The sequence below is a fragment of the Colletotrichum orchidophilum genome (genome assembly GCF_001831195.1).
Source record: "Colletotrichum orchidophilum strain IMI 309357 chromosome Unknown Scaffold_125.1, whole genome shotgun sequence".
NCBI classification, from domain to species: Eukaryota; Fungi; Ascomycota; class Sordariomycetes; order Glomerellales; family Glomerellaceae; genus Colletotrichum; species Colletotrichum orchidophilum.
In genome coordinates this window covers 108,027-135,877 of record NW_019173081.1, presented here as the reverse complement: position 1 = coordinate 135,877, position 27,851 = coordinate 108,027, and the positions used below count along the sequence as shown (strand labels likewise).

Sequence of the window (27,851 nt, the reverse complement as noted above, 5' to 3'; positions counted from 1 at the left end):
CCCCAGTGCGCCCCCCGCGCAGGGTTGCCTCCGGCCCCTGTCAGACGTGGAATGTTTGAGTCGATCTTCTTCAGACCAATGAAACCCTCAATTCCTACTTCGTCCCACCGTTCTCCCGCCCTTCCGACCGCCAAACCACCCCCTCTCCAGGTTCATCCCTCACGTCCCGCCAATGTCTCTTTCAAAGTTCCATCAATCCTTTCTCTCGGGCTTGACTACACCCTCTCGGCTTCTGAGAGTCTCTGGACAATGGGCAGCTCGATCGGGGGGGGGGCCAATTGTCTTAGCACCAAGTGGGCATTCAAATCCCACGTTGCAACGTCATAGTCTAAGGAATAGACTCAGTAAGGCAATCCGGATTTTGTCTCTCATTCCCTCAAGAGCCGCGATGAGATTTGACCAACGTTAATAATCCCTGGAAAGAGCCTCCTCGTCCACCCTTCCAGGATCCGTCCCCTTGTCTGCCCTTTTCGCAACCACCGCTGCCCGACCTGACGTCGGAACATCCCCGTCACGGCGTCGCTTGTCAAACCGCCCCAACCTCGAACTTGAAAACTTGCATGATCCCCGCGTCGCAACTCATACCGCCGCCGCCGCCGCCGCCGCCGCCTCTTAAATCCCAAGTTTTGCCAGGCCACACCTCTGACACAGACAAGCCCGCCAAGCTCGGTCAATCAGGGAGAGGGGTGGCCTTGCACGATCTCCGTCCGGTACCCGACCACAGAAATCCTCCTCTGGCAATCAAGCAAAGACTCTTGCTGGTTTGTTACTATCCATAGAAAACTCCACCTCCGTATGCCCTACCAGGCGACAGGCAGAGGGTATTTGTTCATCCCTACCCGGTTACCTCCAACCGTTTCTTCTCTTTGAGACCTGCGATTCTCATGCGTTTGGTTGACACGGCGCGTTACCTGGTCCAGTTGCTTGATTTCACATAGAGAGAGGCCCATCGCCCTCAGTAGTCAAGACGCAAAACATGGCTGACAAAACAAACCTTCGCCGGGGGAGGTGGGGACAAGGCGCCCCTCGGCATCCCACCGAGATCTTGCGACGAAAGGTAGGGCCTTGGTTCGGGCGGTGGGCGACCAATGTCCGAGGTCGCGCTTTTCATTCTCGTTGAAGCGTGTTCTTTTGTGACTTGTCGTAGTCGTTCTTGATCTCGCGATTCCATTGAGGAAGGCAGCACGTCATGTAGCAATCCATCCCAACTTGTGGTGGGAATTTTCCCGCGGAGATGGGACGCCAATGTCAGAGATATACTAAGCGCTACGAGTGCGACCATTCTGATCGAGGGTTGCGCCGTCGATCGTCTCTTCGGGAACCTCGGTACCATGATGGGAAGAACTGCGTGGATATTTCTGGATAACACGGCAAAAAAATGCCTATTCAAGCATGGTGCCTTACCGCGAGTCTGGAAACCAACTTTTCACATTGGAAACAAAAAAATCCGTGAGATCTCATCTTCCATTACGATTATATTTTTCTCCACGTTCCGAACGTATTCGGGTTTCCCTACGCGCGTCTACTGCGATTGATGCCACGGGACGTCAAGGCGGTAGATGGAAACAAATGACGTACGAAACCGAATGCGCCCCATGCTCTCTTGCTGGTATTTGTGAAATTCCAGTTTACCTTTGAAATACCAGGCTCAAGCTGAATGGGAAAAAGTCTCGGGTGTTCTTATTCTCCTCGAAACAACCTCGAAAAAGTGTGTCTCAAGACAACAAACAATTTGAAGCTGTGCAGAGCAAGGCAAGATAAAGAGCAGCAATTGTGACCATATGTGGCCTCCTGTCCAAGGGGAAACCTCTAAAAGAGAAAACCAATCAGAATCGTCAGCTTGAGTCAACTGATATTTTTCTTGGTGACTTGTAATAATATTGAAATGTACTTGGCACATTATTGAATTTCCAGCTGTCTTGCACCACTTAATTCCCCATCAACTTGACTTACACGGACACTTTACTCCTGCATCTTATCACCGCCAACTCCGGATCAGAGAAGACCGGAAAAGGACCCACAACTCCAGAGTCCCACCGCTATCTCCCGAAAGCTGGAGGATGCCGAGTAATCACCATGTCCGCTTATCAGTCGCACCATCTCCTCGGCGCACCTCTGTTGGACGACAATCATTCTTCTTTCCGTCTCACTCAAACTGCAGTCTGTGGCAACATGGATGTAGATACATGACTGAACCTCTAGGATGCCAGCTTCCCCTCCTGGAGCTACTATATTCCCGCCCATCGCCCTAAACGCGAAACGACTCTGTACCCGATAAATAGAGCAACAGCGTCAGAGGAAACAAGAAACATCAGACGCCCCCCCCCCCCCCCCCTCCCCCCCCCCGGCCGCCACCCACCCCCACCCCCCCCCCCCCCCCCGCCCCACCCCCCCCCCCCCCCCCCGCCCCCCCCCCCCCCCCCCGCCCCCCCCCCCCCCCCCCCCCCTTCTCCTCCCTCCCGGGCGGTCATGACGACACCAGCCCCCGCCATCGGCTCGCCGTACGACCCCGGACCCGCCGCACCCGTGACCGAAGACCGCGGCGAACCGCCGGCCAAGCGGACCAAGACGCAGGCATGCTCACGGTGCCGTCGACGAAAGGTAATGTCAGAGCCAGAACCCCTCATTCTCCGGTTACCTACCCTAGAGCAGCACCGTGGTCTCAACTCCTTTTGAAACATCACTCGCTACCTAAGTTGGGTAACCCTTGGACCCGATCATCGAGAGCTCAAACCTCCCCACCACCCCGATTCCAAAAGAATGAGGAACCAAGTGGGAAACAAAAAAGGGCTAACAATCTTTTACAGCAAAAATGTGACGATCAAAGACCCTGCGCCAACTGCGCCAGGTCAGGAGAGCAATGCAACGAGGCGGTGCTCCCAATGTCCTATCAAACCCGTCCCCCGGGCCCCGGGTTCCCTCCGCTGTAAGGTTATTTTCCTCCCCAGTTCCAAAGAAGGAAGACTTCGAGTTTCATGTTGTGCGATGAGAGAAGACGGTTGCGATGATGATCTCCCCGTCGATCTGGTTGATTCACGGACTAATGCCGCGCCATCTCTTTCTTCCGTTCCAGGAGTTCGGACCATTACCACCACCATCACCATCAACCCTCGACGCATACGCCCCTGGCCTGGCTGGGTGACATCGCGTCGTTGGAGGAGCGCATATCGCGTCTCGAAGAGACCAACGCTCGACTTCAATCCATCGTCGATCGGAACGGCCATGGCAGCCATACGCAGGAGCCGTCGTCGTCGTCATTCCGTGCGCGAGAGGCATCTCATACGCATCACCACTCTGAAGGGAATCATCAACGCAGAGTTTCATTCGCATCGGGACTCGGACCAGACGCCTCACTCTCAAGGAGCTCACCCGCGATCGGCCTCTTGGCTACGTTTGCCCGCTCAGAAGAAGACAACCCATCTTCACTACCACCACCTCCTCCATCATTCCACGACGGCGGCGGCGGCGGCACAGCGCAGATTACCGGCAGCAAGAGCCATCACAACCACGACGACCCAGAGGTGCTCCTCGACAGAGCAACAGAAGACTCCCTATTCGACGTCTACCAAGACAAAGTCCACTGCCGCTACCCCTTTCTCCGCCTAGATGACTTCCGCAACCCAGCGAGGCGACCAAAGGACGCGTGGGCGTCCTACTTCACCAATATGATCTTCTCCATAGGCCTCCTCCTCGAAAAGCCCCCGTCGCCATCGTCCTTATCGTCGTCGTCGTCTTACTCGCATTCAGACTTCTTCTTCCCTAGACACCATAGCCACCAGACCCTCTACCGCCTCGCCGTGACAAAATACCTCTCCCACGTCTTCGCCCTCCCGGACCGCCTCCTCCACATCCAGGCTTATCTCCTCCTCGCCATGCACGCAATCTACTCCCCCTCCACCGAGCGCATCATCTCCATCGCCTCGGCGACGATGCGCTACTGCGTCATGGCCCAGCTCCACCTCGCCGACGCGGAACCACCAATCTCATCATCATCATCTTCTTCTTCTTCTTCATCTTCTTCCTCCTCTGCCTCGTCGTCCGTCCCTTGTCCGGACGCCGTAGCCGCCAAGATCCGCATCCAAATGCGACGCCGCGTCTTCTGGTCCGCCTACACCCTAGACCGCGCCGTCGGCACAATGTTTGACCTCCCCTTTTCTGTCCCAGACTACCAAATCACTGTCAAAATGTACGCAAATATGGACGACGCGGACCTCGACGCCGCCTCCTTTCCAGACAAACACGACCACCCACGCCGCACGAGCGTCTCCGCCGCCCTGCACGTGGTCTACTGCCGCCAGATCCAGTCCGAGATCCTAAACACGACCCTCCACCGCGACTTCTCGACGCACTTTGACGACCTCCCCCACTGGCGCCTCCGCGTCCTCGACAAGCTCGACCGCTGGCGCGCCCTCTGCCACCGCTACGCCGACGCCGACGGTGCCGACGTCGCCTCCGGTCCTGGTTCCGCATCCCATTCCCGCTCCCGCCCCCGCTCCCGCAGCTTCACCCACCCAGAATGGCTACACATGATCTACAACTACAGCCTCGCCATGCTCCACCAACCCACCCGCTCCACGGCCCCCGGTCCCGCAGGCGACTGGACCGTCAAATCCTGCGTCCAAGCCTGCCTCATCTTCCGCAAGTTCCAGCGGCGCGACACCCCGCCCATCGCCGAGCTCTGGCTCGGCCTCGTCGCGCAGTTCAAGTGCGGCGTCGCGCTGCTGTACTGCTTCTTCGCCACGCCGCCCCGCGCGAGGACGCCCGCATACGCGGGGCCGGACGCCTCCGAGGCCGTCCGGGCGTGCAGCATCGTGCTCTCGATCCTCGCGGAGCGGTGGCCGCAGAGCGCTTGTCTGCGGGATGCGTTTGATATCCTGGCGCGCGAGGTACCGCTCTTTGAGGAGACGATAACGACAACGACAACGACAACAACGACAACAATTGAAATGACGCCATCGGATGTTGTAACGGTAGCGGGCCCGCGCAAGATGAGGGCCGAATCAGCCGATGCGCTGATGGCGCTGATGAGCCAGCTCGAGATCATCGTGGTGCACCGTAACACGCTGCGCATGATTAGAGAAATGGCGCTGGACGAGTTCCCCAGTCCGCCGCCCGATGGCGCAGCGTCGCGGACCCAGTCTCAGGTAGAGATGGTCGCCAATGGCACATGTACGGCACACCCGCTCGGCGAGGAGGACTCGCCTTCGTGTGCGCGGACGAGCATCACGGGTGACATGTTCCAGCCCATGACGCCTCACTTCTTCCAGTCGAGCGTCCCGGGCCTCGAGGCTGAGGGGTTCGACCTCGCCGCCCTCGGGTTCCCGGGCGACTTTGATCTACTAGACGCTTGATGCATTAAGTCTAGACACGTCGTACAATGCAAGTGATTTCATCAGGATGAGAAACCAACCAAAGACGAAGGCAAGAGGGGCACGACATGTTAGCCAAGACTGACGTTTATTTCGCTGAGTAACTAACGCCGATGGCCACGGATCCTGACGCGGGGTTGTTTAAGCCAGAAACTCAATTGAACATTCTGCCCAGGCCCCAAAATCGGCTTTTAGGCAACCTGGTGGGGAAGAGCAAGCAAATAAACTCGCTGGACGTACGTCACTGACACCCCGGTGACGTGATCCGGGACCCCGAAAAAGCTCATCTGCGGGGGGGCAACTATGCGGAGGTACATGTATTTGTATTCGTAAAGAGACAGCGCATCCACCTCGGCCAGTCCGCCCGCATCCGAACCCAGCCATCCACCGCCAGATGTCATGCCCGCCGTTAACGCCGTCTTTGATGGGGCCGAGCGGGGAAGCCATCCAGGTTGATTTCAAAGCCCCGTGTGGTGTGATGTTCCGGGCTATTTGAGTCGACGTCTGCCGCAACTTGAAGATCCGCCTCAACACGTACTCACTCCCTACCACACCATCTCAAAACTCGAGAGCATTACCGCAAAGTCGAAAGACACAGCTGCACGCATTCCACAATCAACCACACACAATCTCAACATGAGCAAACACGTCCTCATCCTCGGCGGCCACGGCAAGGTCTCCCAGTACCTCACCCCCATCCTCCTCAAAAAGTCCTGGACCGTCACGAGCATCATCCGCGCCCAGGAACAAGTCCCCGCTATTGAGAAGCTCGGCGCCGGCCAGTCCTCCGGCAAGCTCAACGTCCTGGTACGGAGCATCGAAGACGTCACCGACCAGTCCAAGGCGCAAGCCATTCTCGATGAAGTGAAGCCCGACACAGTCTTCTGGAGCGCAGGCGCCGGCGGCAAGGGCGACCCTTCGAGAACCTTTGCAATCGACCGCGACGCCGCAATCCACTTCATCAAAGCCGCCGTCGCCACCCCATCCATTAAGCAGTTCATCCTCGTCTCCTACCTAAGCTCCCGCAAGACAAAACCGACCTGGTGGTCCGACAAGGCCTGGCAGGACGCCCTCGACGGCAACAAGAAACTCTACAACTACTCCCTCGCCAAGATCGCCGCCGACGAGGTCCTCTGGCAAGAGTCCAAGAAGAGAACCGATGGCTTTGCTGGCATCAGCCTGCGGCCCGGCCTGCTGACAGAGGAACCCGCCGGCAAGGTCGAGTTTGGAAAGACAAAGGAGGCCAAGGGCACCTCGAGCCGGCAGACCGTCGCCGAGGTCGCCGCGCTCATTGCGGAGAATGACAGCTTCACAACGTCCTGGGTTGACTTGCTGGACGGTGATGAGGATCCCAAGACGGCGGTTGACAGAGTCGCAAAGGAAAAAGTGGACGTCGCCGTAGGCGAGGAATTTTATCAAGCTTGAAAGCATATCACGCTTTGGTAATTTGTCATTAATAGTACTATCATAATATGGAGAATCTTGTTTCTCATGTCATCAGAGCAATGTGCTTAAGTTCCCTGTCATGAGCTGTTAGCGACAATACCTAAAACAATCAGGTGGCCGCGTGACTTACTCTTGCACCTGCTGTCCCACCTTCATGGGTGCATACTTGACCTCTTCTCCCTCATCCCTGCCAAGGTTGAATTGCTCGGCCCTGACCTTTTGCGCCTGTTCCGACAGTTGAGGTATGGGTGTCAGATCGTGGTCAGATGACAGATGCCAGAAGAACGTAGACGAGATGCGGACGAGCGGGCGATCGGGAAGCTCGGCTTTGCGGCGCTCGATTACGGCGAGCGTCTTCTCGTTTACCACAACCTCATGGAAGCCTGCCTTGATGAGACCGCCCGTCAGATGCTCCAGTTGCTTTCCGGCCTGAACGAGCAAGTAGTTGCCCTCGGGGATCTTGACGGCAATCTTCTTGCCCGTGTTGCGTGCCCAGATGTGCAGGCCGGGGTACCGAGAGCGACCGTGAATGGTCAGGAAGTTGAGGTCTGTGTGGAAGCCTGCGAGAATGGTGTCCTGCTTGCCGTATTTGACCAGGTCGGAAGCTGTTGGCGCGAGGAGGTGAGGCCCGTACTTGCCAGCAGAGCTGAAAGCATCGGCGGGCAGGCCCAAGCCGACTGCCGCCATCTCCGCTAGGCCCGTGACAGCCTGCTTCATTGACGTTCCCCACTTGTTCATGGCAGGAGGCCAACGCTCGCGGATATGCGGGGCTTCAGGAACGACGTTGGGGGCGTTGAGCCCGGGAAACTCAGTCTCGTACGGCGGGTTCTCAGCCATGCGCCAGAAGAATCGGCACTTTGGGTCGGGATCGTGAGCTGAGATGTCGAGAGGGCGCTCGGATTCGGCCAGACGCTGGATAACCTGCAGGCAGGGCTCGTCAACGGCACATTTGGGCTTCTCCGTATCCTCAAGAGTGACGCCGATCTGGTAGCTCAGCTCTGGGCGCTCATCCTTCTTGAGCTCTTCGGTCGGCTGGGCGAAGTAGTCCTCGAGTAAGTCAAGAAAAGTAGTGTTGTCGGATTCAGCGACGCGGGAGTCGTGCAGCACGAGCGCTCCATAAGTGATTAGGGCAGTAGCAGCCTTTTCGCACTCGTCGCGAACGGCGGCGGAGTCGCGCGGCTCGTTGAGAAAAACATCGAGATCGATTATGGGAAGATCCATGGGGAGATCCTGCGCGGCGGCCATGACGGGCAAGTGGTTGCAAGGGGTCTGTCTGTGATGATGGAAACTTGTAAATCGCTGTGTTGATGTGTTGAGCAAGCGACTGCGACTGGGATATAATGGGGAGCACTGTCAGTCGCTGTGGCTATTACCAGAAGTCGCAAATGAGGGGTGGGAAACGCTAGATTTTGTCTTGTGTCGCTGTGCATGTGAGATGGTCGAGATGCGCGCGTGGTGGGGGTTCAAATGGTCGCATGGCCCACCCGGGCGCCTGGCCGCAACAGGCATCGTAGTCTGCCGACCCAGGCCGTTGAAGATGGTTCCTGCGCTATAGCATTGTGCATATCGTGAATGCCAACCAATCCCGTCCTTTTGTCGGCGCTGTCCGGGTCGTCCATCTGGCTCGCTGAGAGCCAGACTCCATTCTGATTTCCTTTCGGGCTGATATCATTGGAGGGATTCCTCCACCCGTTCTCCTCCATTATTAGGTGTGGCCTATGGAAGCATTTTGATGCGGATCTGGAAGACTCGATGGGCTGACTCGGGATGGCGGGGGTGCGGAGCACCTGGACCAGGACATCACTAGTTTTTGATGTCCGTTGATTTCCGCCGGTCATCGCCGGTCTACGCCGGCCACCATAGGTCAGTAGGGTATTATGCCTGATATATTTCAATCAAACTCGGAGCTTGGCCTAGATTTCGTATCTTTTCGTCCCTGGACAATCGAACGATGGGTTCCTGGAGCAGTTCGACCAGCTGGGCGAATGGCAGACGGAGACCAAGCCTAGTCTTCCTTGGAGTCGTCCGCATCTTCGGGGACCTTTCGCGGCCATTCAGGGCAGATGTCGATTTCGTCTCGTGGGAACCAAAGCTCCAGAAACAGGTACAGCAAGTAGTCAACAATGGCACAAAGACAAAAGAGCTTCCCAGCCCAGATACCACAGCCGTAGTATCGCTTTAGCCGATCGATGAGAGCGAAAGATCGCACTCGACTATTGCCGAATGTCGAAGAATTGGCGGCGTCGTAACCATAAAATTCGGCTTCGCTGAGCTCGCCAGTGATTCCATGGTACACGCGCTCCGTGCGTAAAGCAACATTCGTCCAGGAGTACATCTTCTGGACTTGCTCATGGAAACGTTCCGTTCGAATCTTGTTTGCTCGCAATGCAGCGATCGCCCTTCCAGTTGCAGCAACCAGGTCGTCTTCTTCTGGCTTGGCGAACACAGTCATGTGTGACGGCAGGACCTCAGGAATACCGCCGACCTGGGTGCAAACCACGTACAGCCCGCAACTGGCTGCCTCTACGATGACAGTGCCAAAAGCTTCCGTCAAACTAGGGTGGAGGTAGATATGGCCGCGAACCATGACATCGCGTACTTCTTCATGACGAACAGGTCCCAACATTTCTACGCGATCTTGTAACACGTTTTGCTCAATCATTTGCTCGAGGTCAATGGCCTTGGGGCCTGAGCCTGCAATGATGAATCTCGTATTCGGGTGATTCTCGAGGATGCGAGGGATCGCAGCCGTTAAGAGATCCGTTCCCTTGTTATAGAAGAGACGAGATATCACTACGATTGTGACTACATCGTTCGGCCCCAGATGATGCGCAGGAGGTGGGTTTTGGCCAAAAGCCTGATTGGCGTCGGTAGGAGGGTAATCGAGCGGACGGAAGTTTTCAGAGACAACGGCGTTGGGAATTACTGAAACCATGAGGGGGTCCAAAGACGCTCGGAGAACGGTATTTTCTTTGCTGTAATCCCGATCAGTTTCCTCTTCTCAAGAGCGAGGGCGCGGCGCAACGTACCAGGTATGGCTGACACAAATAACGTGGTCCACGTCACTCAGAGAAAACTTGAGGATCTTGTTTGTCAAGATGCTGCTAGCATCGGCGAATCCAAAAAGCGAATGATCTGTAAAGACCGTCCGTAGACCCATGGTCCTCGCATGTAGGATAGCTTCATGGCAAAAGGTGCTCAAACTCGCATGGCCATGGACGATCTCGATCTGTTCTCGGACGAGAATGTTGCGAATAATGGGAAAGGCGGAGAAAACGGTAGGAAAACTGGCCGATCGGAATACGACGAGGAAAGGGATGTGATAGACTCGGAGGCCGTTTGTCAGATTTCGAATACCGCTGCGGCCCTCGTATGCATGGGTGATGATGATGACTTTGTGCCCGCGATCGATGAGCTTCGTGGAGAGCTGGTAAATATGACTCTCGACTCCTCCTGGCTGCGGGAAGAAGAAGTCGCTAGCCATAGCGATATTGTATGTTCGAGCCATATTGTCAGTATGCTCTGCGCGAGCCGTTTTCACCTAAGGAAATGATGGTAAAGCATTGCGGGTTGTCAGTCGCCAAAGCTTGGGACTAAGTATGTCGTCGCAAAGGGGACGGAGATGGGTGCGTTCCTCAAGGTGTTCGAACTAGCAGGGCCCTGCTGAGGTACCTTGTGTGCTTGCCTGCTGTAAGGTAGCTCCGGTGGAGCTGCTGCGGCATGGCAGCTCGATAAGCACAGTGTGGCAGGCGGTAGAACCTGGCAGAAATGCGATAAGGAGGCTTGTCCAACTTTTTTTCGGGACGGTGCGACATGTGCCCCTCCAGCACCTGGATGTCTCGCCTCACAGCGAAGAAAGAGGTTTGCGCAGCATCTGGGACGATTCAGCCAGGCTCAGGAGCACCTAATCGACATCATGTACGCTCGCTACGTTCCTTCCAAGAAGAAGGAGACGCAGGCGCCTGTCGAAACATCACCGGCGCCTCCCCCAGCTCGAGAACCATCCGCGATACCGGCAAGCGAGCCAGTCGTGACCGAAGGTACCACGGCGGCCGTTCCATATGCACGATTCGTTCCCTCCAAGAAACCTCGCACCTCCATTGTGAGTGCGGCGCCGACAGACACCAATGTGCTCTCCCCGGCAACCAAGCGCAAGCACGAAGAGCCGGCCGAGACCGTAGATACCCCCGTCAAGAAGAAAAAGTCAAGAAAGTCAGAAGGTGGAGCTGCATCAGACGAAGACAAGACAGTACCAAGCAAGTCCAGGAAAACACAACCAGAAGATCCAAAGTCAGAAAAGAAGAAAACGAAGAAGCGCGAATCTGACGTCTCGATCGTCGAGGCTGGGGCCGACGAGGAGAATTCCAAGGAGAAGAAGGACAAGAAAAAGAAGAAGAAGGAACGTGAGGAGGCCGAGGATGCAGACGATGGCGCCGTCGACTCACGGCACAAGGCCGTCTTGGCCAAGGCTACAAAGTACTTGAAAAAGTCAGCAGAGATTATAGCCAAGAACGAAGTCGCAGATAAGATGGATGTGGACGAGGAGGAAGAGGAGGTAGAAGAACACGACTTGGTGCCCCTTCCACAACCCGAACAGACTGCACTCGATACCTCAAAACCCTCGTACGAGACGCTGCCACCTTGGCTCGCCGCTCCGATTCGCGTAGCTCCCGACACGCGAACGCCTTTCGCAGACATCGGCATCAACCCGAAAGCGGCCCAGATTCTCGAGTCAAAGGGTTTCAAGGATGCTTTTGCCGTTCAGACAGCCGCTCTCCCGCTTCTGCTACCATCGTGCAAGCACCGCCAGGGCGATCTTCTCGTTGCGGCGGCGACTGGTTCTGGTAAGACGCTCGCATACGCCCTGCCCATCGTGCGGGACATCAGCCAAGGCGCCGTCACCAGGCTGCGAGCTCTGGTCGTCCTGCCGACGCGTGAGCTGGTTAAACAGGCTCAGGAAGTATTCGAGCTTTGCGCCAGCGCATTCGACGGCCGCGAACAGAAGAGAGTGCGCATCGGTATATCCATCGGTAGTCAGCAGTTGAAGCACGAGCAGAACAGTCTAGTCGAAAAGGGGGAGAAGTACGACCCCGAGGCATATCGCGCCGCGCACCAGAGGGAATTGGAGGCATGGAAGGATGTCGAGGACACAGCAGCCGATTCTGAGGGCACAATAGATACGAAGCCGACAGCTGGCTCGCTTCCGGATCACATTGTCGACTACATGTCCAAGGTCGACGTCCTGATCTGCACCCCCGGTAGGCTCGTCGAGCACATCAACCTCACCCCCGGCTTCTCACTAGACTATGTGCGTTGGATGGTTGTCGACGAAGCCGATAAGCTTCTCGCTCAGAGCTTCCAAGGCTGGCTGGACACCGTCATGCCCAAGCTCAGCATCAACAAATTCAGCGCCCGCGACTTTCCCGACTCAAACCTGACCGGCGTGCGCAAGGTCGTCCTCAGTGCCACCCTGACGCGGGACCTCAGCTTGCTGAGCGGGTTGCAGCTCCGCAGGCCACAGCTCATCGTGTTGGAAGGTGACCAAGCCGACGGCACGGCGCCCATCGCCGAGCATACCCTGCCCACACTGCTCAAGGAGTCGGCCATCAGAGTGCACGATGCGAACCTCAAGCCGCTCTACCTCATCGACCTTCTTCTCGACGGCCATCTCATGTCCGAGACCGCTTCCAAGACGGAGTCCAAACCGGCCGCCGAAGATGATGGTACATCCTCATCAGACGACTCCTCCGACTCCGATTCCTCCTCAGACTCAGATTCCGACTCGGACTCGAACACCTCCTCAGACGCCAGCACAACAGACGTCGCCACCACCGCAAAATCCCCCGCAAAACCCTTCACAGCAACAGCCCTCATCTTCACCAAATCAAACGAATCCGCCCTCCGCCTCTCCCGCCTCATCTCCCTCCTCCACCCCTCCCTAGCCCCCTACATCGCGACCCTCACCTCGACCCAGAAGACCTCGGACCGTCGCCGCGCGCTCCGCGCCTTCGCCTCCCGCCGCCTCCGCCTCCTCGTAGCCTCCGACCTCGTCGCCCGCGGCATCGACCTACCCCTCCTCGACAACGTCGTAAACTACGACCTCCCTGCCAGCGCCGCCGGCTACGTCCACCGTGTTGGCCGTACCGCGCGTGCTGGCCGCGCCGGCGCCGCCTGGACTCTGGTCGAGGACGGCGAGAGCGGTTGGTTCTGGGGTAAGATTGCCAAGCCGAGCAGCAGGATCCGCCGCGCGGTCAAGGTCGATCGTCTGCGTATCGGAGATCCTGACAGCGGTGGATTTGAGGAAGAGAGAGTGCAGAAGTACGAGGAGGCGTTGGAAAAGCTGGGCAAGGAGGCAGGCGAAGCCAGGAGGCAAAGGTAGTCATGGATCTAGGGTTGTCCCGCATAATAATACCATTTCAAAGCATCTGTCGTCTTCTTCTTCCAGCTCGCTTGGGCTTTCATCCTCGAACAGTTTTTGATGGACGAACGTCAAGAATCCAATCAGCATCTCTTGATGCATTTATATCAAGAACGTTTTAGCCTATTTCCGAAACTTGTGGCGTATTTTTGACTCGTATTATAAGGCTCACAAAAAGTGCAGCCCACGAAAGGGGGTAGTTTTGTTTTCCAGATCCAAGTATAGCAGACCACGCTTCTACAAGGCCCTTCATTCAGGCGACGACTTCATCGCCAACGATGGCTGTAAAGGGTGCTCTCTGAGTAGTCAGAGTCACCTTGAGCTACCTGGGCGTACTTGAATTCATGGTGTTCCAAGTTGAAAAGCCAATGCACGATCATGCTTGAACCCACTATTTTACCACTTCTATATTGATCAAGTGCTGAAACCTTGTACCTTTGTAATTATTATTGTAGAATAGTCCACATGATAATGTTATCCTGCAGCTATTTGCGACGAGCATCGGGAAGTACTGAGTACGCTCGGGTCCAGGGACAAGAGATATTGCGACAAGACAGAGTGGAAAACACCAGGATTTTAAAATGAATCTGAGTAGTAGGAAGAGGCAAAGAGAATTTCTAAAGGTGAGAAGAAATTAAATCTGACCTGCAAAGCATAGACGAAAGAGCACTTGAGAGCAAGAAGACTGCTTCCGTCTTGGAGCATTACCACGCAATACGGTACTTTTTTCAAAGGTTACGGCAGAATTCTGTACCTAGTACCTAAATATGTTACCCATCGTCACGTTGCCAAGCCCGGTGTTTTCTTTCGCAACCCTTCTCCAGGGATACGAGTGCTTCTTCTATCTCTACTTTCAGTTAAACCAGCTAGTTTACTATATTTTGCGCCATCCCCAGACGTAAGTTTGTAGGGTTTTCAAACATCTTGCAGACCAAACACTTCTCGACTAAGTCACCTTTTTCCAGCTTCTCCCATCTCGTTCTTCTCCTGTCTATCTTCCTCTGAGACTACTTAGTCCTACATTTGTAATCATTAATCGCCAAGTATATGAGACGCAACGTGTCTTTGGGAAAGGAGTTGCCAGATGCCTCTGGCACTTACTGGTCTTCATAGAAGCCTACATGTAGGCTTCTCTATCTGAACATTGAATCACCAGGACTTCTAAGCATTTTCTAATGAAAATATCAACACACTGGCAGAGCTATTCCTACTGGGGCCCCAGTTTTAACATGCAAAGCTACCAATATGGACACTAAGTGCACTTGCTAAGGAACCAGCTCCCTATAAACGGTGTTAGTACGTTCTTTAAACCAAAGCCTGATTTGTAGGGAATATACCTAGAAACTGACCTTGGCAGGAAACGCACTTGAGAACACTATTGCACACAGTTCCGTTGTAGTTGAAGTTGCACCAATCTAGACATAACAAACTCTTATTAGCAACTCTGTATATTGTTGTCAAAGAAGCTTTGCGAAGCCTACTAACCTCCCTTGCGGCGTTGACCCCAGCAGACGAATTCCATCCAGCCAGTGTGAGGCATGTAGGAACTACTTGGGCACTCAATGTTGAGCTAGCACTGGGCCCCATTGCCGCTCAGCAGGAATGCCGAGCCGGTCATTCGGGCGATCAAGAGGAGGGAAGAACACAGCTTCATGGTGTGGGGTACTGGTATGTGCTGGTTTGGTGTAGGTGGACAGGTTTCTAGGATAGCAAGGCGGATGGGTCCAGGTACGAGTCCTAGAAGCAGGTTTGCCTCTACCTACCTAGGTAGTTATATACCAACGTGTGCAACCCCTATCTCCCCCTTTTTGTCGAATTTCTGCGTGGTCTAAGCTAATAGATGATTGATTAATTACGTCCTATCACCAATTCTAGTTCTTTTACGAGGACCTACCGTAGTCCCTCGATACAAGGACGGCCGGTGATGCCGCCTTAACGGGCAGTACCGTGGAGTTCGCTCTCGCAATATCTGATTATGGGCAGGCGACTCAAGGAAAAGAGGTGCCCAATTTGACATCCATAAGAGCTTTAGTTACGGACTAGGCCAAACGGATGATTAAAGTATTCTATTGTCCTTTTAGTCCAACAGTCACTGACCATGAACTTTCCGTCGATTCGTATAACGGGCAGTAATCTTGGGGAACCGAGAGAGAGGTCAACGGATGCAATTTTGTTTCATTCATCTCGAGTACAAAACAAAAAGCCATCATCTTTTGTGGCGGCAGCCCATCTCCCACTCAATATAACTACACGTAGACACCGTTTGTTGCCATGATTTATTGTGAGTCAGACAATCATCTGACTCGCGCATCTCGTTCAAAAGTAAGATGGGCTCATGTAAAGCACGGTGAGAACGCTGCACGCTACTCACAATATCGGTATCATTTCTTTTCACGTACAGGCTCACGTCTTCGCCAACAGTAATTGATTGACGTTGTAAACGCCAAGGCCTTAGTGAAAAGCTTAGATTGACCTCTACGACTCTACTTCAAGCTGAAGATCTCATCCTGTGACGAATACAGTCGTTGATCCACCCACGAAGCTAATGCGCTTGACGGCCTTGCAAGAGGAGTTGCGGAATCAATCTGTTCAACTGAAGCTGATCAACGAGAAGGCTTAAGCGCACTCGCAGACCATAAGTCAGTTCTAAGCTCCGATCGGCAATTGCATCCCGCTGCTAACCAGCATTTGCGATGAGAAAACTTTGACTTATGGCTGTTTGACCCCTGAGTCCCCGATCCCAAGACGCATTAACACCCGGTCGAAGGTGTTCCATACCTTATTGCAAGACTCAAGGCTTGACGACCTTTTCTTAAGTTGCATGTTTACTGATCAGATTAGGCGTTTCGTCATTCTGGATCTGGGCCAGCAACGTTGGTAAGCGTGAAGTCAGCATGAAGACAAGTGTACATGGCGAAAAAGCGCTGCACTCCATCCACTTGAAGGACACATCTCTCCTATTGCGGGGATTAGACCGGGATACCGGAGGTCGAAATCCTTCCAAAAGGTCTCAACAAATCACTATCCTCGAGAGACTCGTCCAAATCAGTCGGTGACTCTTCACCATTGCTAGATCCAGTTAGCCCTTCTCTGCACCTCATGCTTCTAGTAATTCACGCAATCGAGGAAACCTGTCCTGATCCGAGAAAAAAAAAAAAGAACACATCACAACTTGCTTCGTTGGCTGGCGACGATTGACTGACTGCAACTCTCGGCCTTTTTACATAAATCGCCCACGACCCTTGGCAATCGACAGCAATAACATCAGTCCATCACAACCATTCCCGCTCCAAACCTCAGCCTCAACGTCGTGCAATTGAAGCCACTTCCCTCAGCCCCCATAAACACTCAACCTCACTCAACCTCACTCAAGCCCACCACCCACCCCCCCAAGAGCCATGGCGCCCTGGAAGATCGAGCCCGTAACCCTCGCCGACGCACCCGTCCTGGCGCGCAATAACATGAGCGCCTTCTGGACAAACCATAACTGGACCCTCGTCTGGCCCAAGGACACGACGCTCGACTTCCTCATCACACAGACCACGAAACGCTTACCCAACAACCTCATACGCGACCGCGCCACCCTGCGCCACCAAAAGGCCGTCGACCCGCAGACGGGTGAGCTCGTGGGTTACGCGCGCTGGGAGCTGCCGTCCGGATATGAGGAAGCGACAGCGTGGGCGGACTTCCAGATTGCGGATGTGAGCGAGGAGGAGAGGACGGCCATCAAGGCGCAGGCGGACGCCGCGTGGTGGAAGCCGATTGACATGAGCGGGATCGACGACTGTGTACCCCAAAAGAAGAGGATCATGGCCGAGAAGCCCTATATCAGTGAGTCCGTCGGAGTGAACGGCAAAGTTGAAAAACCCCCAGGGTTTTCGGCCCGAACTCATCGTCTACCCCTTCCTTTGCGTTGCTTCTCGAGTTCTAAGCTAAGATGTAAGCCATAAAGGCCTCGACTACCTTGCTGTGCATCCCGACCATAAAGGCAAGGGAATAGCCACCGTCCTTGTCCAGGAGGGCATGCGGCTTGCCGAGCAGACGGGGATTGACCTGTTCATCCTTGCTTTCGAGGCCGCCTTGAACGTGTACAAGAGGTTGGGCTTCCAGGAGGTCCATCGCGGCTACCAAGATGACACCAAGTACGGAGGCAAGGGTTACTGGGTGACCCTGTTGACGTATGAAGTCAAGAAGACCAATGACCCATGAGAGCACTGCTTGACTCATCTCTCACACGGAAACAAAAAAGGGGGCACCGAGAGAATGCAACGACGCTAGTAATGATGAAGCCAGCGAGTGTGCCCAATGCAACATACATTCATAGCTATTTTCATAATATAAACTATCCACACAACACAACGGCGTCTCCCCGACTAGAACCGCGCCTCAACCTTCTCCTCCGTATCCTGCAAAGCCCAATCGCTCCTCTTGGTCTTACTCCTCACAGCCGCCGCCTGCTGCACCGTGAACCCCTTGGCCTCGACCGCCGGATTGTACCCCAACTTATTCACCTTACCCACCGTCGCCGAGTCAACCTTTGGCGCCTCCTTGCCGTCCGCCCGGCGGTACACAGTCACCACGACGGCGCCGCCCAGGCCCAAGTTATGCTGCAGCGCGGCCTTTGTTCCCTTCACGGAGCGGTTATTCGCCCAGCCGCGCAGGTGCCAGACCAGCTCGGCGCACTGCGCGATACCCGTGGCGCCCAGAGGGTGACCCTTGGAGATGAGCCCGCCCGACGGGTTCACGACGTACTTTCCACCGTACGTGATATCCCCGCGCCTCACCAGCTCATGCGCCTTGCCCGGCTCCGCCAGACCCAACGAGTCGAGGACAATCATCTCGTTGGCCGAGAAGCAGTCGTGCAGCTCAACGACCTGAACGTCCTTGGGGGTGAGACCGGCCTCGCCCATGGCGACTTTCACGGCGTGCTGCGTCATCTCGAAGCCCATCAGGTCGATGGCGGAGCGAGAAAAGAGCGAGGGCGCGTCGGTGGCGAGGCACTGGCCCGCGACGAGGACGGCCTGGTCCTTGAGGTGGGGCCGCTCGTCGAGGAAGGCCTGCGAGACGAGCACGGCCGCGGCGCCGCCGTCCGAGGTCGGGCAACACTGCAGCTTGGTGAGGGGCGCAAAGATCTCGGGGGCCTTGAGGATCTGCTCCTGGGTGTAGACGTCCTGGAACTGGGAGTAGGGGTTCTTGGTGGAGTGCTCGTGGTTGATGCGGGCGATTTCCGCAAAGTCTTCGGCCTTGGCGCCGTACCTGTGAGTAATATGAGCCATGCGTGTATAAGAAAAAAAAGCCGTCAATGGGAAGGGGGGAAAAGGGGACATACTTCTCCATGTACTCCCGCCCAGCATTGCCAAACATCTGCGCAGCGCCCGGCGCGTTGGTGATGCCCCTCGTCTCCGCCATCATCTTGATGGTGGTCCCCGTAGGATTCTCCCGGTCATTGAAAAAGCTCTGCAGAGAACCGGGCATCATCTTCTCGAAGCCGACAACGAGCACGCAGTCGGCGGCGCCCGAGGAGACGAAGCTGCGGGCCATGGCGAGGCCCGTGGACCCCGTGGAGCAGTTGTTGTTGACGTTGTAGATGGGGATGCCCGTCATGCCGAACTGGTAAAAGACACGCTGGCCGCAGGTGCTGTCGCCGTAGCAGTAGCAGGCAACGCCCTGGTCGACGTCGTCGTAGTTGATCTGGGCGTCGAGCATGGCCTTGACGCCGGCCTCAAAGCCCAGCTCCGTGTAGTCAACCTTGCCACGGGGTTTGATGAACTTTGTCATGCCGACCCCGAGGACGTAGCAGGGCGCCTTTTGGCGGGGCTGTCGTGGCGCCATGTTGGATAATGTGTCTGGTTTGAACGTAGGAGTTCTCTTGTTATATGGTGATAAAGGTAGAGCCCGCTTATGAAAGGGAGTATTCTAAGATGCTTGGGATGCTAATCTTGATGATTAAGGATGGAAGATGTCAATTGAATAGCCGCCGGGCCAGGGATTGGTGATATATGTCTCCCGGCTATTTGGAAACGATTATTAAGGTACAAAGACGTCTCTCTTTCATGTGCTCTGCAACAATAACAGATGAAGTTGGCACGTTCTCGCCTCCCCCTCTTCCTCAACCACTGTTGACCCCGGGAATAGCGACGAGCTTCTCCAGGTTTCCTCCTCCCCACTACCGGCACCAATTCCGCACTGTCCGCTGTGACCAAAACGGCGTCAAAACACCACCTAAATTCAGAGCTGGCCTGTAACATTGGGGCACCAGGGGAGCTTCGATGCGGGGAAACAGCGTCTCCAATTCACAGAATGCCGAGGCCCCGGCCGCTAAAGACGGTCACGCTTGACTTGCAGCTCTTCCCCAAAGGACATGGCCAATCATGTCGCTTGCCGAGGTAAAATCGGTCCCTCTTTGCTGGGGTGGTGGGCAGTGTCTCCTTTTGGTAACCTGGTCGTTGGACATTGGGACTAAGTAATTAGTTGCAAATGTAACGAAATGCTGACTTGAATCGGATATTCTGACTCGGCGTATTCGCATCTGATTTGATACCAAAGCACCTTGTTCTTCATGTAGAAGCTAAACCTCATCAGCTTCAACTACTAGTCAGTCTTATCAAATGGTATCGAGACGCAACACTCAAAAGTCAAAGTATCACACGCCACTGCTTTGATGCTGCTTCGTGAAAGAACCAAGCCCCATCAACTCAACCATCTGCGATTTTGTACTGCCAATGTTAACGATACGCAACACCATACTCAAAAGGCAAAGTCTCCAGGTCACCGCAACTTTTCCTTCACCCACTCCTCAACCCGCTCTTCAATCTGAGGCACATACAACCACCTCATCTGTCCCTCCCCCTCCTCAAACCAAATCTCCTCCCTTGGCAACTTGGCCATCTCCTCGCTCGGCAGCCTCTTATTATTCAACATCTTCGTCAACCCCACCAGCTTTCCCAGCCTCTCCCTCCGAATCCCCTGCCAGAACCCGACCCCGTTCGCCCAACTTATCCTCCCCTCACTCTCCTTCATCCTCTTCAACACCAGCGCAAGCGCCGCCGCGTCTTCCAGCGCCATCGAAGCCCCCTGTCCCGTCGTCGGCGGAATCGCATGCGCCGCGTCCCCCAAAACCAAGACCCTCCCCACCCCGCCCCGCGAAGCCCACCTCTCCAGCGCAGGAAGCATGAAAAACGGCCACACATTCATCGTCTCGTCCCGGATCCCTTCGAGCGCAGACCTCACCAACCCAGGCCACGCCTCCTCGTTCCGCCGCAACCGCGCCTTGAGCGCCTCCTTATCCGTCATCAGCGCCTCCCGCGGCAGCGAAGCCCTCGCCGCGTCAAACGGCACCTGCGTCCCCGCCAGCATCTCCCCGCCGTCCCGCCCCTGCGGCGCCAGCACAAACACCCCGTTGCCGCTCGCCACGCTCACGGGGAACTTGTAGTCCTTGTCCGCCGGCACCCGCAGCTGCGCCGTCGGCACCGCATACGTCAGCGCCGCGAGACCCACGAAGCCGGGCTTCGCTTCCGGTGCGACGTAGGTGCTCCGCACCCGGGAGTGGATCCCGTCCGCGCCGACGAGCAGCCCTGCCCCCCGCCTCTCCCCGTCGGCGAATTCAAACTCCACCTCCTTCTCCCCCTCCGCGATAACGTTGACAAATCTTTTCCCGTATCGTATCTCAATACCCCGCTCGCGACACGCACCCGTAAGGATTTCAATCAGCTCCTGCCGGAAAATCCGCACGGCATCGTACCCAAAGTCGGCCTTGCCGCCGAGCGGGTACCGGTCGACTGTGACCTCGTCGCGGTCCTTGTAGTAGACATAGTCGAAACTGTACGCCTTCTTGAGGAGCGGCTCGTAGACGCCCAGGGACTCTAGGATGCGCAGGGCGTTGGGGCAGAGCATCATGCCGCCGCCCGCGTGGTGGGGCAGGGGCACCTCGTTGCGGGACTCGTAGATTGTGGCGCGGATGGCGTGAGCGTTGAGGCAGAGGGCGAAGGCCATGCCTGCGATGCCGCCGCCGATGATGGCGACGTCATCGTGGGAAGTGGCTGTGGTTGTGGCCATTGTGAATGTCTCTTGCGTGAGGGTGAGTGCGTTGCACGTGGCGAGGTAGAATAAGGTATGAGCAATAGCAGGCCAAGTATGCGTTGTGTGCCGTGTACTTATCTAGATAATCACGATGGTAAGGCCTATTCTCAAAAAGCCAACATCGGAGAGACACCATCTCACCATTTATACCCATCCCGCCGCCTAATGTCCCATCCTGCCCAGCATCCCAACCATTCCTCTCATCCATAGTCAGCAAAAAGAAGACACATCACTATCCTCTTCCAAGACGGTCCGCTTCCTCCAACGAGCCAATCTCCACCGTCAAACACCATCTCACCAAAAGCCACAAAGCCAACGAATGCGTCACGGGCGAAAGAACCCCCCGCTCCGTGTGACCGGACCCGCCACTCGGCCGAATGAGATACGAATCGCCTAATCCAGCTAAGCGTCCTCCGTGCTCTGGTCAATGCTCCGTTTCCGTGTCCGCGATTAGGTATCCCCCTCCACCTCCGAGCCGCCGAATCGCTGCTCTCCCTTTGTCTCATTTTGCCTGCCTGAGGCCCAGATTACTAATCGTCAAGCTACACTTGGATCTGCTTTGTCAGGACGTCCCTCCCTGCCCCCTCCGCCCCGAGTAAGCACTATTTTCACCATGTAATTACAGCAAAAAAAGGTGATCTACCGGTACTGGTACTGCTACCCTGCCCAAAGATCCATCCATATACACACACCCCCCGCCCTCCATGGGGGAACAAGATTCAGTCCCTCCTAGACCCCAACCGGACATTAGGCCTTGATGTGAACTCCGAGCACGCCACCCCTCCCTTTCACCTCACTCTCACCTCAACCCAAAAAGGGAAACTCTGAATCGTTCCATCTTGCTTTCAACCTCTCGGCTCCGCGGAACGCTTTTCTGGCAATCCCGCCAAATACCGTGAACCTGTCTCATCTTTTTTCTGTAGCCCAAGGAAAAGGGGCGAAAGAATAGTCTCTTCCTTACGGATACTCTCTCTCTCATCCTCACACAAACACACGCCCTCACCCACACGTACACCCTCACCCTCTCTCTCGTCATAACCGTCAACCAATGCTGCAGTGAACTTAGATATCCCAACCCCCCCACTCGGCCGAGTGATCCCGAATCGGACATGTTTTTCCACGCCCGACTGTTGCACAAACCCTCGTCTTCTTACTTTGTGTTGCTGTCACTGTCATGTTTTGCGTGCCAAGCCCCTATCGCATCTTCATCCCACAAATATAAGCTCTCAACGTCCCAAACCAACATGCTGCCGGTGTTGCAATCAATCCCATGTCTTCCATCTCACCCTCGCGTTCTCAAACGACCTCACGAACGGACGCAAGAACCTTGTCAGCTTTGCCGTGGTGAAAGGGGGAGCAAGGGTAATGTAACTGTAAGCGCATGGGATGTGTGTAGGTGTGTGTATCTCGGTAAGAAAGAAAAGGAAAAAAAAAAGAGGAAGTCAAAAAACAAAGGAAACCGGTTTCCAAATTCTGTTCTTCACGCCCTTAGCGTCGGTTCTCGTCTCCATTAACGCCGTACGCCGCGATGTGCCGCTGGTGGGCGGGCGGGTTGCTCACACCCGGCCGAGTTAAAGGGAGTCCATTATCTCGGCTCCAGGCATGGACTTCGGCTCCGGCAGTCTCTAGAGCTGGAGCCGGAGCTGAGATGTTTGGTCAGCAGATACGAAATCATTACGCCGACTGCTGCCCATTCCTTTCGGACTTGGGATCCTTCCCGGCCGATAGATTCTGGAGAAGCGATACTGAAGAACAAGCCCTCTTGCAATGGAGTAAAGGATCTCGGCCGGGGGCGAAAGATGATTATCAATGTCTTGCAGGTTCGATTGTGGCCAGCTAGTTAAGCCAGAGATTATAAAAGTATAAGTTCAACTCGCAATGAAGACGAGTTTGGCCTTCCATCATCTCCACCACTTTCACAACTCCAAAACCTAAAGGCTGTAACATCCTCACTGTGCCGACTCGCAGCCATATCCAAGACCAACACCAACAGCATCCTAGCCCCTTCCACGCACCACATCCAAGAAATGCACATCCTCATCATCGGCGCAACAGGCCGCAACGGCGCCCTCGTCCTCGCCGACGCCCTAGAGCGAGGCCACACCGTAACAGCCCTCGTCCGCGATCCCTCCACCATCACCTCCACCATTGCTCCTCACAAAAACCTCACCCTCGCAAAGGGCAGCCCCCTCTCCCTCCCCGACCTCCGCGAAGCAATGCAAACACCACCAACACCAGACGCAATCATCATTACCCTCAACCCCCGCCGCGTCTCCGACTCCCCCTTTGCGGCCGTCCACCCAGACACCCCCGCCGCCCTGATCCACGACTCGGTCATGAATGCCCTCGAAGCCATGAAGGACTTGCCCCGGACGAAGCGCAAGCTCGTCATCAATAGCATGCAAGGCGCGGGCGCCAGCGACAAAAGCGTCATCTTCCCGCTCCGCGCGGTCTTCAAACACACCAACATGAAGCACACCCTCGACGACCACAACGCCGTAGACGCACTGGTCAGGGGCGATGCGGGAACAGACGTGGACTGGATCTTGGTCAGGCCGCCTATACTGACCGAGGGCGAGTGCTTGCCGGTCAAGGTGTACGACGACTACGGCAACGGGGTATGCTGGCTGCCCAAGATCACGAGGCGAAGCGTGGCCGGATTCATGGTCGATGCAGTCGAAAGGGACGACTGGAATCGCAGTGCTCCTGTGGTCACGAACTAGGTCAGTCAGTCAAGGTTCAAGCAAAAAGCTGTGGGTTCCAATTTAGTGTCATTCTGTCAACTCGGGTGACCATAGAGACGCTTGATTAGGCTCTATGTGGTAGATAGCTGCAGTAATAAGCATGTTGTGCAATGCCAACCACGCCCTTCTTTTGAATTCCTCCGCTGCTTGTTGGTATCTTCGATGTTTTGTATTTACAGAGTTTATACTCGTATGCTCCCTGCCCGTTGGGCTTTTAGTGTCCCTTTGCTTCCCCTGCTTCCCCTGCTTCCCCTGCTAGATTGTCTGCATAATCATCATTGTCTAGCATCGCTTTCCCTTTACTCACAGAAGCGCTAGAAGTAATAACTGCGGAATTATAACTTGTTCATACTCGTCGGCAGACGAGTTTGTTGTGTCGGTTGGCATGTGATTGGTCGTCATTGCCCAGCAAGGACAGGGTTGACGGGTCTCTTCAATCGCCGTGATGTACCCGCAAAGGGGAGGGAGGGGGGTTTCGTGCCGCTGCCGCGGTATTTGTCGTGTATTTGTCAACACAGAATCCCAACAAAACTCCACGCCACCAAGGTATTCGTGGTACGGGCAGTTTTTGGGGGTATCCGGTCTCCCTAGATCATATCCTATCCTCAACCCCGCATGTCATGTTAGGAAGGGCCTGGTATCATCGGATTCCAGTAGTCCAAGTCCCAGTCCGCGTAATCATCCGGAGTCTGCCGACCACGCATCAGCCCAGTCCCATCCGTCCCACAGAACCCAGCCGCCGTAGTCACTTACCGCAGCCGCCGAAGCATTTGCATGAAACATGAATGGTGCTCTCGTCTGCATATAGGGATCCATCGGGTCGGCCGGATTCGGGAGGGACATTTTCTCGGGGCTAGTGTTCGTAGCAGTCTGGCAAGCGTCTAATACGGCTTGAAGACTGCGTCGAATGTCCTGCAACTTCTGTTCTTGGTTTGTGGACTGCACCGAGGCCAGGACCACGGCGAGCGCGACAATATCCTTGACATCGTTTCCGTTGACGTTGCGTACCAGTAAGTTGAGTGTTTTCTCAACCGTCTTAACCAAGCGAGACGGCGACCAGAGCGCAAACGTTTCGGTGCTGAAGGTTACCCCATCGTCCATTGGATCCGGAGACATGGCCACGGTAGATGCTATTCCGAATGTATTCCCATTGATGTGTGATTCGGTCGCTACCTTGATGTAAAAGCACACGCTGAAGGCTGCCTGCAAGATATCTTTCTTCAGTACCATGTGGTACATGTCGCTGACATCTTGGAAATGACTGAGAAGCGGGTCGAGTTCGTCGAGGTATCGCATAATGACCATTGACGACCGCAAGTAAGCCCTCGATATCTGGGACGGCGCATCTGGCAAACCCAGGGCGAACGGGCGGTAAAGGGCCAGCAGCGGCCGTCGAACGTGCATGTCGAGAACGACCCTAGACCTCCACTGCTTGCTCTTCTCGACTTCGTTCAATATGCCGTGGCGCGGGAACAGGTAGTGGATGTCCTCCAGGAACCGGTCGAGCTTCGTCCCAACATCGATGACTTCGCTGTAATCTCGAATCGAATCCAAACGGTTGATCAGTTGCGCAACCTGCATCCGAGCTCCCAAAGTCATAGCAGCATACACCTGCATCTGGTTATCGGTAAGCTGGTCGATAGGTTTGCTTGGCGGAAGCTCCTTCATGTCGAAGAAGAGATCGCTGTCGTCGAGATTCCGCGGTGGTCGGCAGGTGAAGTCTCCATCGCGCACGAGACAGGACAGGTTGCATGCGAGCGATAGATGTAAATCCATATCCAGTATAGTAAACCACAGCCTCCTCCGTAGCTCACCAATGAAAACGGGCACTCGAGGTTCGAATTCCGATGGGTCTCGGTGCATGCCCATGCCCATGGCCATGCGCACGATATAACCTAGTTGAGCCCACGAGTCCTGCGGCCTGGGCGTGGTCATCCGCTGGGCGTGAACCAAGAGAATCTCGGTCTGCAAGGTAGTCAAATCAACCAGCTGTTTGCCCTTCAAACCATCCAGCCACGACCTGACCAGTGCGCATGCTGTGGGTATATGGACCCCCTCGACGCGCTCATGGCCTAGCCCCTTTGATTTAGTTTCGAACCTCGAGCCGATGGACAGCACAGTTAGAAGCTGGGGAAGGAATGTGTCTCCCTGTAGTTTGCCCTCCCAGAACAATTCGTGCTGTTCTTTGAAGGTGGGAACATGTATCATTCGGTAGATGGTCTCGGACGTGTCAATGTAAGACGCCAGGAGCCTGTCACATACCGACTTCTTCGGAAGAATATCCTGCATACGCTTCTGGACTGGAATAACCGAATCGGCAAAGACGGATATCGGGGACAGCGACTTCCGGTACTCCTCCTGGATCCTCTTGTGAAGTATCTGCAGACCATACATGGTGTCTCGGATACCATCGATCTTGGACTGGTTTGCCATGAAATCCTTGGCCTCGTCAAACTGGGAGAATCGGGTTAGGAGTCACGGTCCGAGGGTAATTGGGGCCGGGGACAGTTACCAGGTTCAGCAAGACGCGCACGCTGTTTTGGCCAAAAAATCGAGTCCGTAAGGCGCCTCTCTTGACCGTCAGCCCACGAATTGTTTCTGGCGAAAGCGGCAAACGCTGACCAGTTCCGCTGAATTCCGTGCCTGCAGGGCTCCTGATCATAAACTGTTTCTCCAAGCGGTCCAATCGTAAAGTGAGTTCCTCCAAAGCAGTGTGACCAGTTGTTTCTCCGTTGCGCAAGGGCACAATAGACGACTCGGCCGTTGGTGGTCCCGATGTTGCGTTTGTAGGTAGGCAGCTCCGTTTTGGGGGACGCTGCACATCGCCCATCTCGGCATCCGAGCCATCTGAGAGCATCGAAGAGTCGTGTTCGGCGGCATACTTGCAGTTGCGGTGTGACTTTTGACACTGCGAGCATGGCAGGTTGCGGTCACATCTCAACTTGCGCTTGCGACACTCGGTGCATGACTTGACGGGACGCGGCCTCTTTACACTGCGTGATGCCGATGCTGCCGCTGCCGCCGCCGCTGCCGCCGCCGCCGCCGCCGAGGCTGATGCTCCGCCGGCAGCTGGTGGTACAGGGGTTCCTGCAGATGCGGGCGTGGGTCCCGGCGCACCGGTCAAGAGATTGTGCGGAGCTGGTTGAGATGGTGATGTTTCGTACGAAGCAGTAACGTTGGGTATCGAGCCCATGGGAGCAACAGCAGCAAGGTTCGCGTTGGGATGCAGTGTGGTTGTGACAGTGCCCGTTTCCGGGGCAGAAGTGGTTGCGGCAGCCATTTGTACCGTGAGATACCGAAATTCTAGGAAACCCCCCGTTCGGCACCGGCAAGAATTACCAGCGGCAACGGCAGCGGGAGACGGTGAACGGCGGAAACGAGGAACGCAGCACAACGCAGCGCAGGCAGCACACTCGGCAGCCCACCACAGCTACGCGGCGGCGGCAACGGCAGTGCCTGGCTTCGTGTTCCGGAGCTCGAGGTTGTCGGTTGCTTCGTGCAGACTCTGACGCGCACACGTAGCGGATGGTTTTTGGCAATGGGCAGAACAACAGTTGCAGCTGTAGATCGACGTGATGATCAACGTTGTTTCATTGAAGTTCCCAGGTACGGCTAGTCTTGCCTCTGCTCTGGTTCGCGACGCTGGATCTTGGATCTGACTGGTGTCGAGTCATTCGCCGGCCATACATGCTGTGACTGCGGGAGAGAGAGATGGTCGTGGGGGTGCGGCGTTGGCGCAAGCGAAGAGAGCGACGGGAGTAGAGGAAGAAGCTGCAGCAACGTCGATCTTGTTGT

General features: G+C 55.4%; 10 protein-coding genes across 10 annotated transcripts; 5 read left to right on the top strand and 5 right to left on the bottom strand.

Annotated features, from left to right (window-relative positions):
- Positions 1–2,469: 2,469 nt before the first annotated feature.
- Positions 2,470–5,351, top strand: CORC01_11485 (uncharacterized protein; the record flags this gene model as incomplete). Its single annotated transcript, XM_022623109.1, has 3 exons — positions 2,470–2,601; positions 2,808–2,926; positions 3,074–5,351. The coding sequence occupies 3 exons, from the start codon at positions 2,470–2,472 to the stop codon at positions 5,349–5,351; spliced, it is 2,529 nt and encodes an 842-aa protein (XP_022470426.1).
- A 654-nt stretch (positions 5,352–6,005) lies between these two features.
- Positions 6,006–6,794, top strand: CORC01_11484 (NAD dependent epimerase/dehydratase; the record flags this gene model as incomplete). The annotated part of the gene is made up of 1 exon (XM_022623108.1): positions 6,006–6,794. The coding sequence occupies one exon, from the start codon at positions 6,006–6,008 to the stop codon at positions 6,792–6,794; it is 789 nt and encodes a 262-aa protein (XP_022470425.1).
- Positions 6,795–6,941: 147 nt separating this feature from the next.
- Positions 6,942–8,060, bottom strand: CORC01_11483 (uncharacterized protein; the record flags this gene model as incomplete). Its single annotated transcript, XM_022623107.1, has 1 exon — positions 6,942–8,060. One exon carries the CDS (start codon positions 8,058–8,060, stop codon positions 6,942–6,944), a length of 1,119 nt encoding a protein of 372 aa, XP_022470424.1.
- A 760-nt stretch (positions 8,061–8,820) lies between these two features.
- On the bottom strand, positions 8,821–10,323 carry CORC01_11482 (uncharacterized protein; the record flags this gene model as incomplete). The annotated part of the gene is made up of 2 exons (XM_022623106.1): positions 8,821–9,790; positions 9,845–10,323. 2 exons carry the CDS (start codon positions 10,321–10,323, stop codon positions 8,821–8,823), a joined length of 1,449 nt encoding a protein of 482 aa, XP_022470423.1.
- A 408-nt stretch (positions 10,324–10,731) lies between these two features.
- Positions 10,732–13,194, top strand: CORC01_11481 (DEAD/DEAH box helicase; the record flags this gene model as incomplete). The annotated part of the gene is made up of 1 exon (XM_022623105.1): positions 10,732–13,194. The coding sequence occupies one exon, from the start codon at positions 10,732–10,734 to the stop codon at positions 13,192–13,194; it is 2,463 nt and encodes an 820-aa protein (XP_022470422.1).
- A 3,437-nt stretch (positions 13,195–16,631) lies between these two features.
- On the top strand, positions 16,632–17,442 carry CORC01_11480 (acetyltransferase; the record flags this gene model as incomplete). The annotated part of the gene is made up of 2 exons (XM_022623104.1): positions 16,632–17,064; positions 17,186–17,442. The coding sequence occupies 2 exons, from the start codon at positions 16,632–16,634 to the stop codon at positions 17,440–17,442; spliced, it is 690 nt and encodes a 229-aa protein (XP_022470421.1).
- A 164-nt stretch (positions 17,443–17,606) lies between these two features.
- On the bottom strand, positions 17,607–19,065 carry CORC01_11479 (nonspecific lipid-transfer protein; the record flags this gene model as incomplete). Its single annotated transcript, XM_022623103.1, has 2 exons — positions 17,607–18,489; positions 18,563–19,065. 2 exons carry the CDS (start codon positions 19,063–19,065, stop codon positions 17,607–17,609), a joined length of 1,386 nt encoding a protein of 461 aa, XP_022470420.1.
- Positions 19,066–20,001: 936 nt separating this feature from the next.
- Positions 20,002–21,288, bottom strand: CORC01_11478 (kynurenine 3-monooxygenase; the record flags this gene model as incomplete). The annotated part of the gene is made up of 1 exon (XM_022623102.1): positions 20,002–21,288. One exon carries the CDS (start codon positions 21,286–21,288, stop codon positions 20,002–20,004), a length of 1,287 nt encoding a protein of 428 aa, XP_022470419.1.
- A 2,051-nt stretch (positions 21,289–23,339) lies between these two features.
- On the top strand, positions 23,340–24,035 carry CORC01_11477 (uncharacterized protein; the record flags this gene model as incomplete). Its single annotated transcript, XM_022623101.1, has 1 exon — positions 23,340–24,035. The coding sequence occupies one exon, from the start codon at positions 23,340–23,342 to the stop codon at positions 24,033–24,035; it is 696 nt and encodes a 231-aa protein (XP_022470418.1).
- A 644-nt stretch (positions 24,036–24,679) lies between these two features.
- CORC01_11476 (fungal specific transcription factor) lies at positions 24,680–27,486 on the bottom strand (the record flags this gene model as incomplete). The annotated part of the gene is made up of 3 exons (XM_022623100.1): positions 24,680–24,745; positions 24,810–26,510; positions 26,569–27,486. Coding segments are annotated over 3 exons (2,685 nt in total), but the record flags the coding sequence as incomplete, so codon positions are not given.
- Positions 27,487–27,851: the final 365 nt, after the last annotated feature.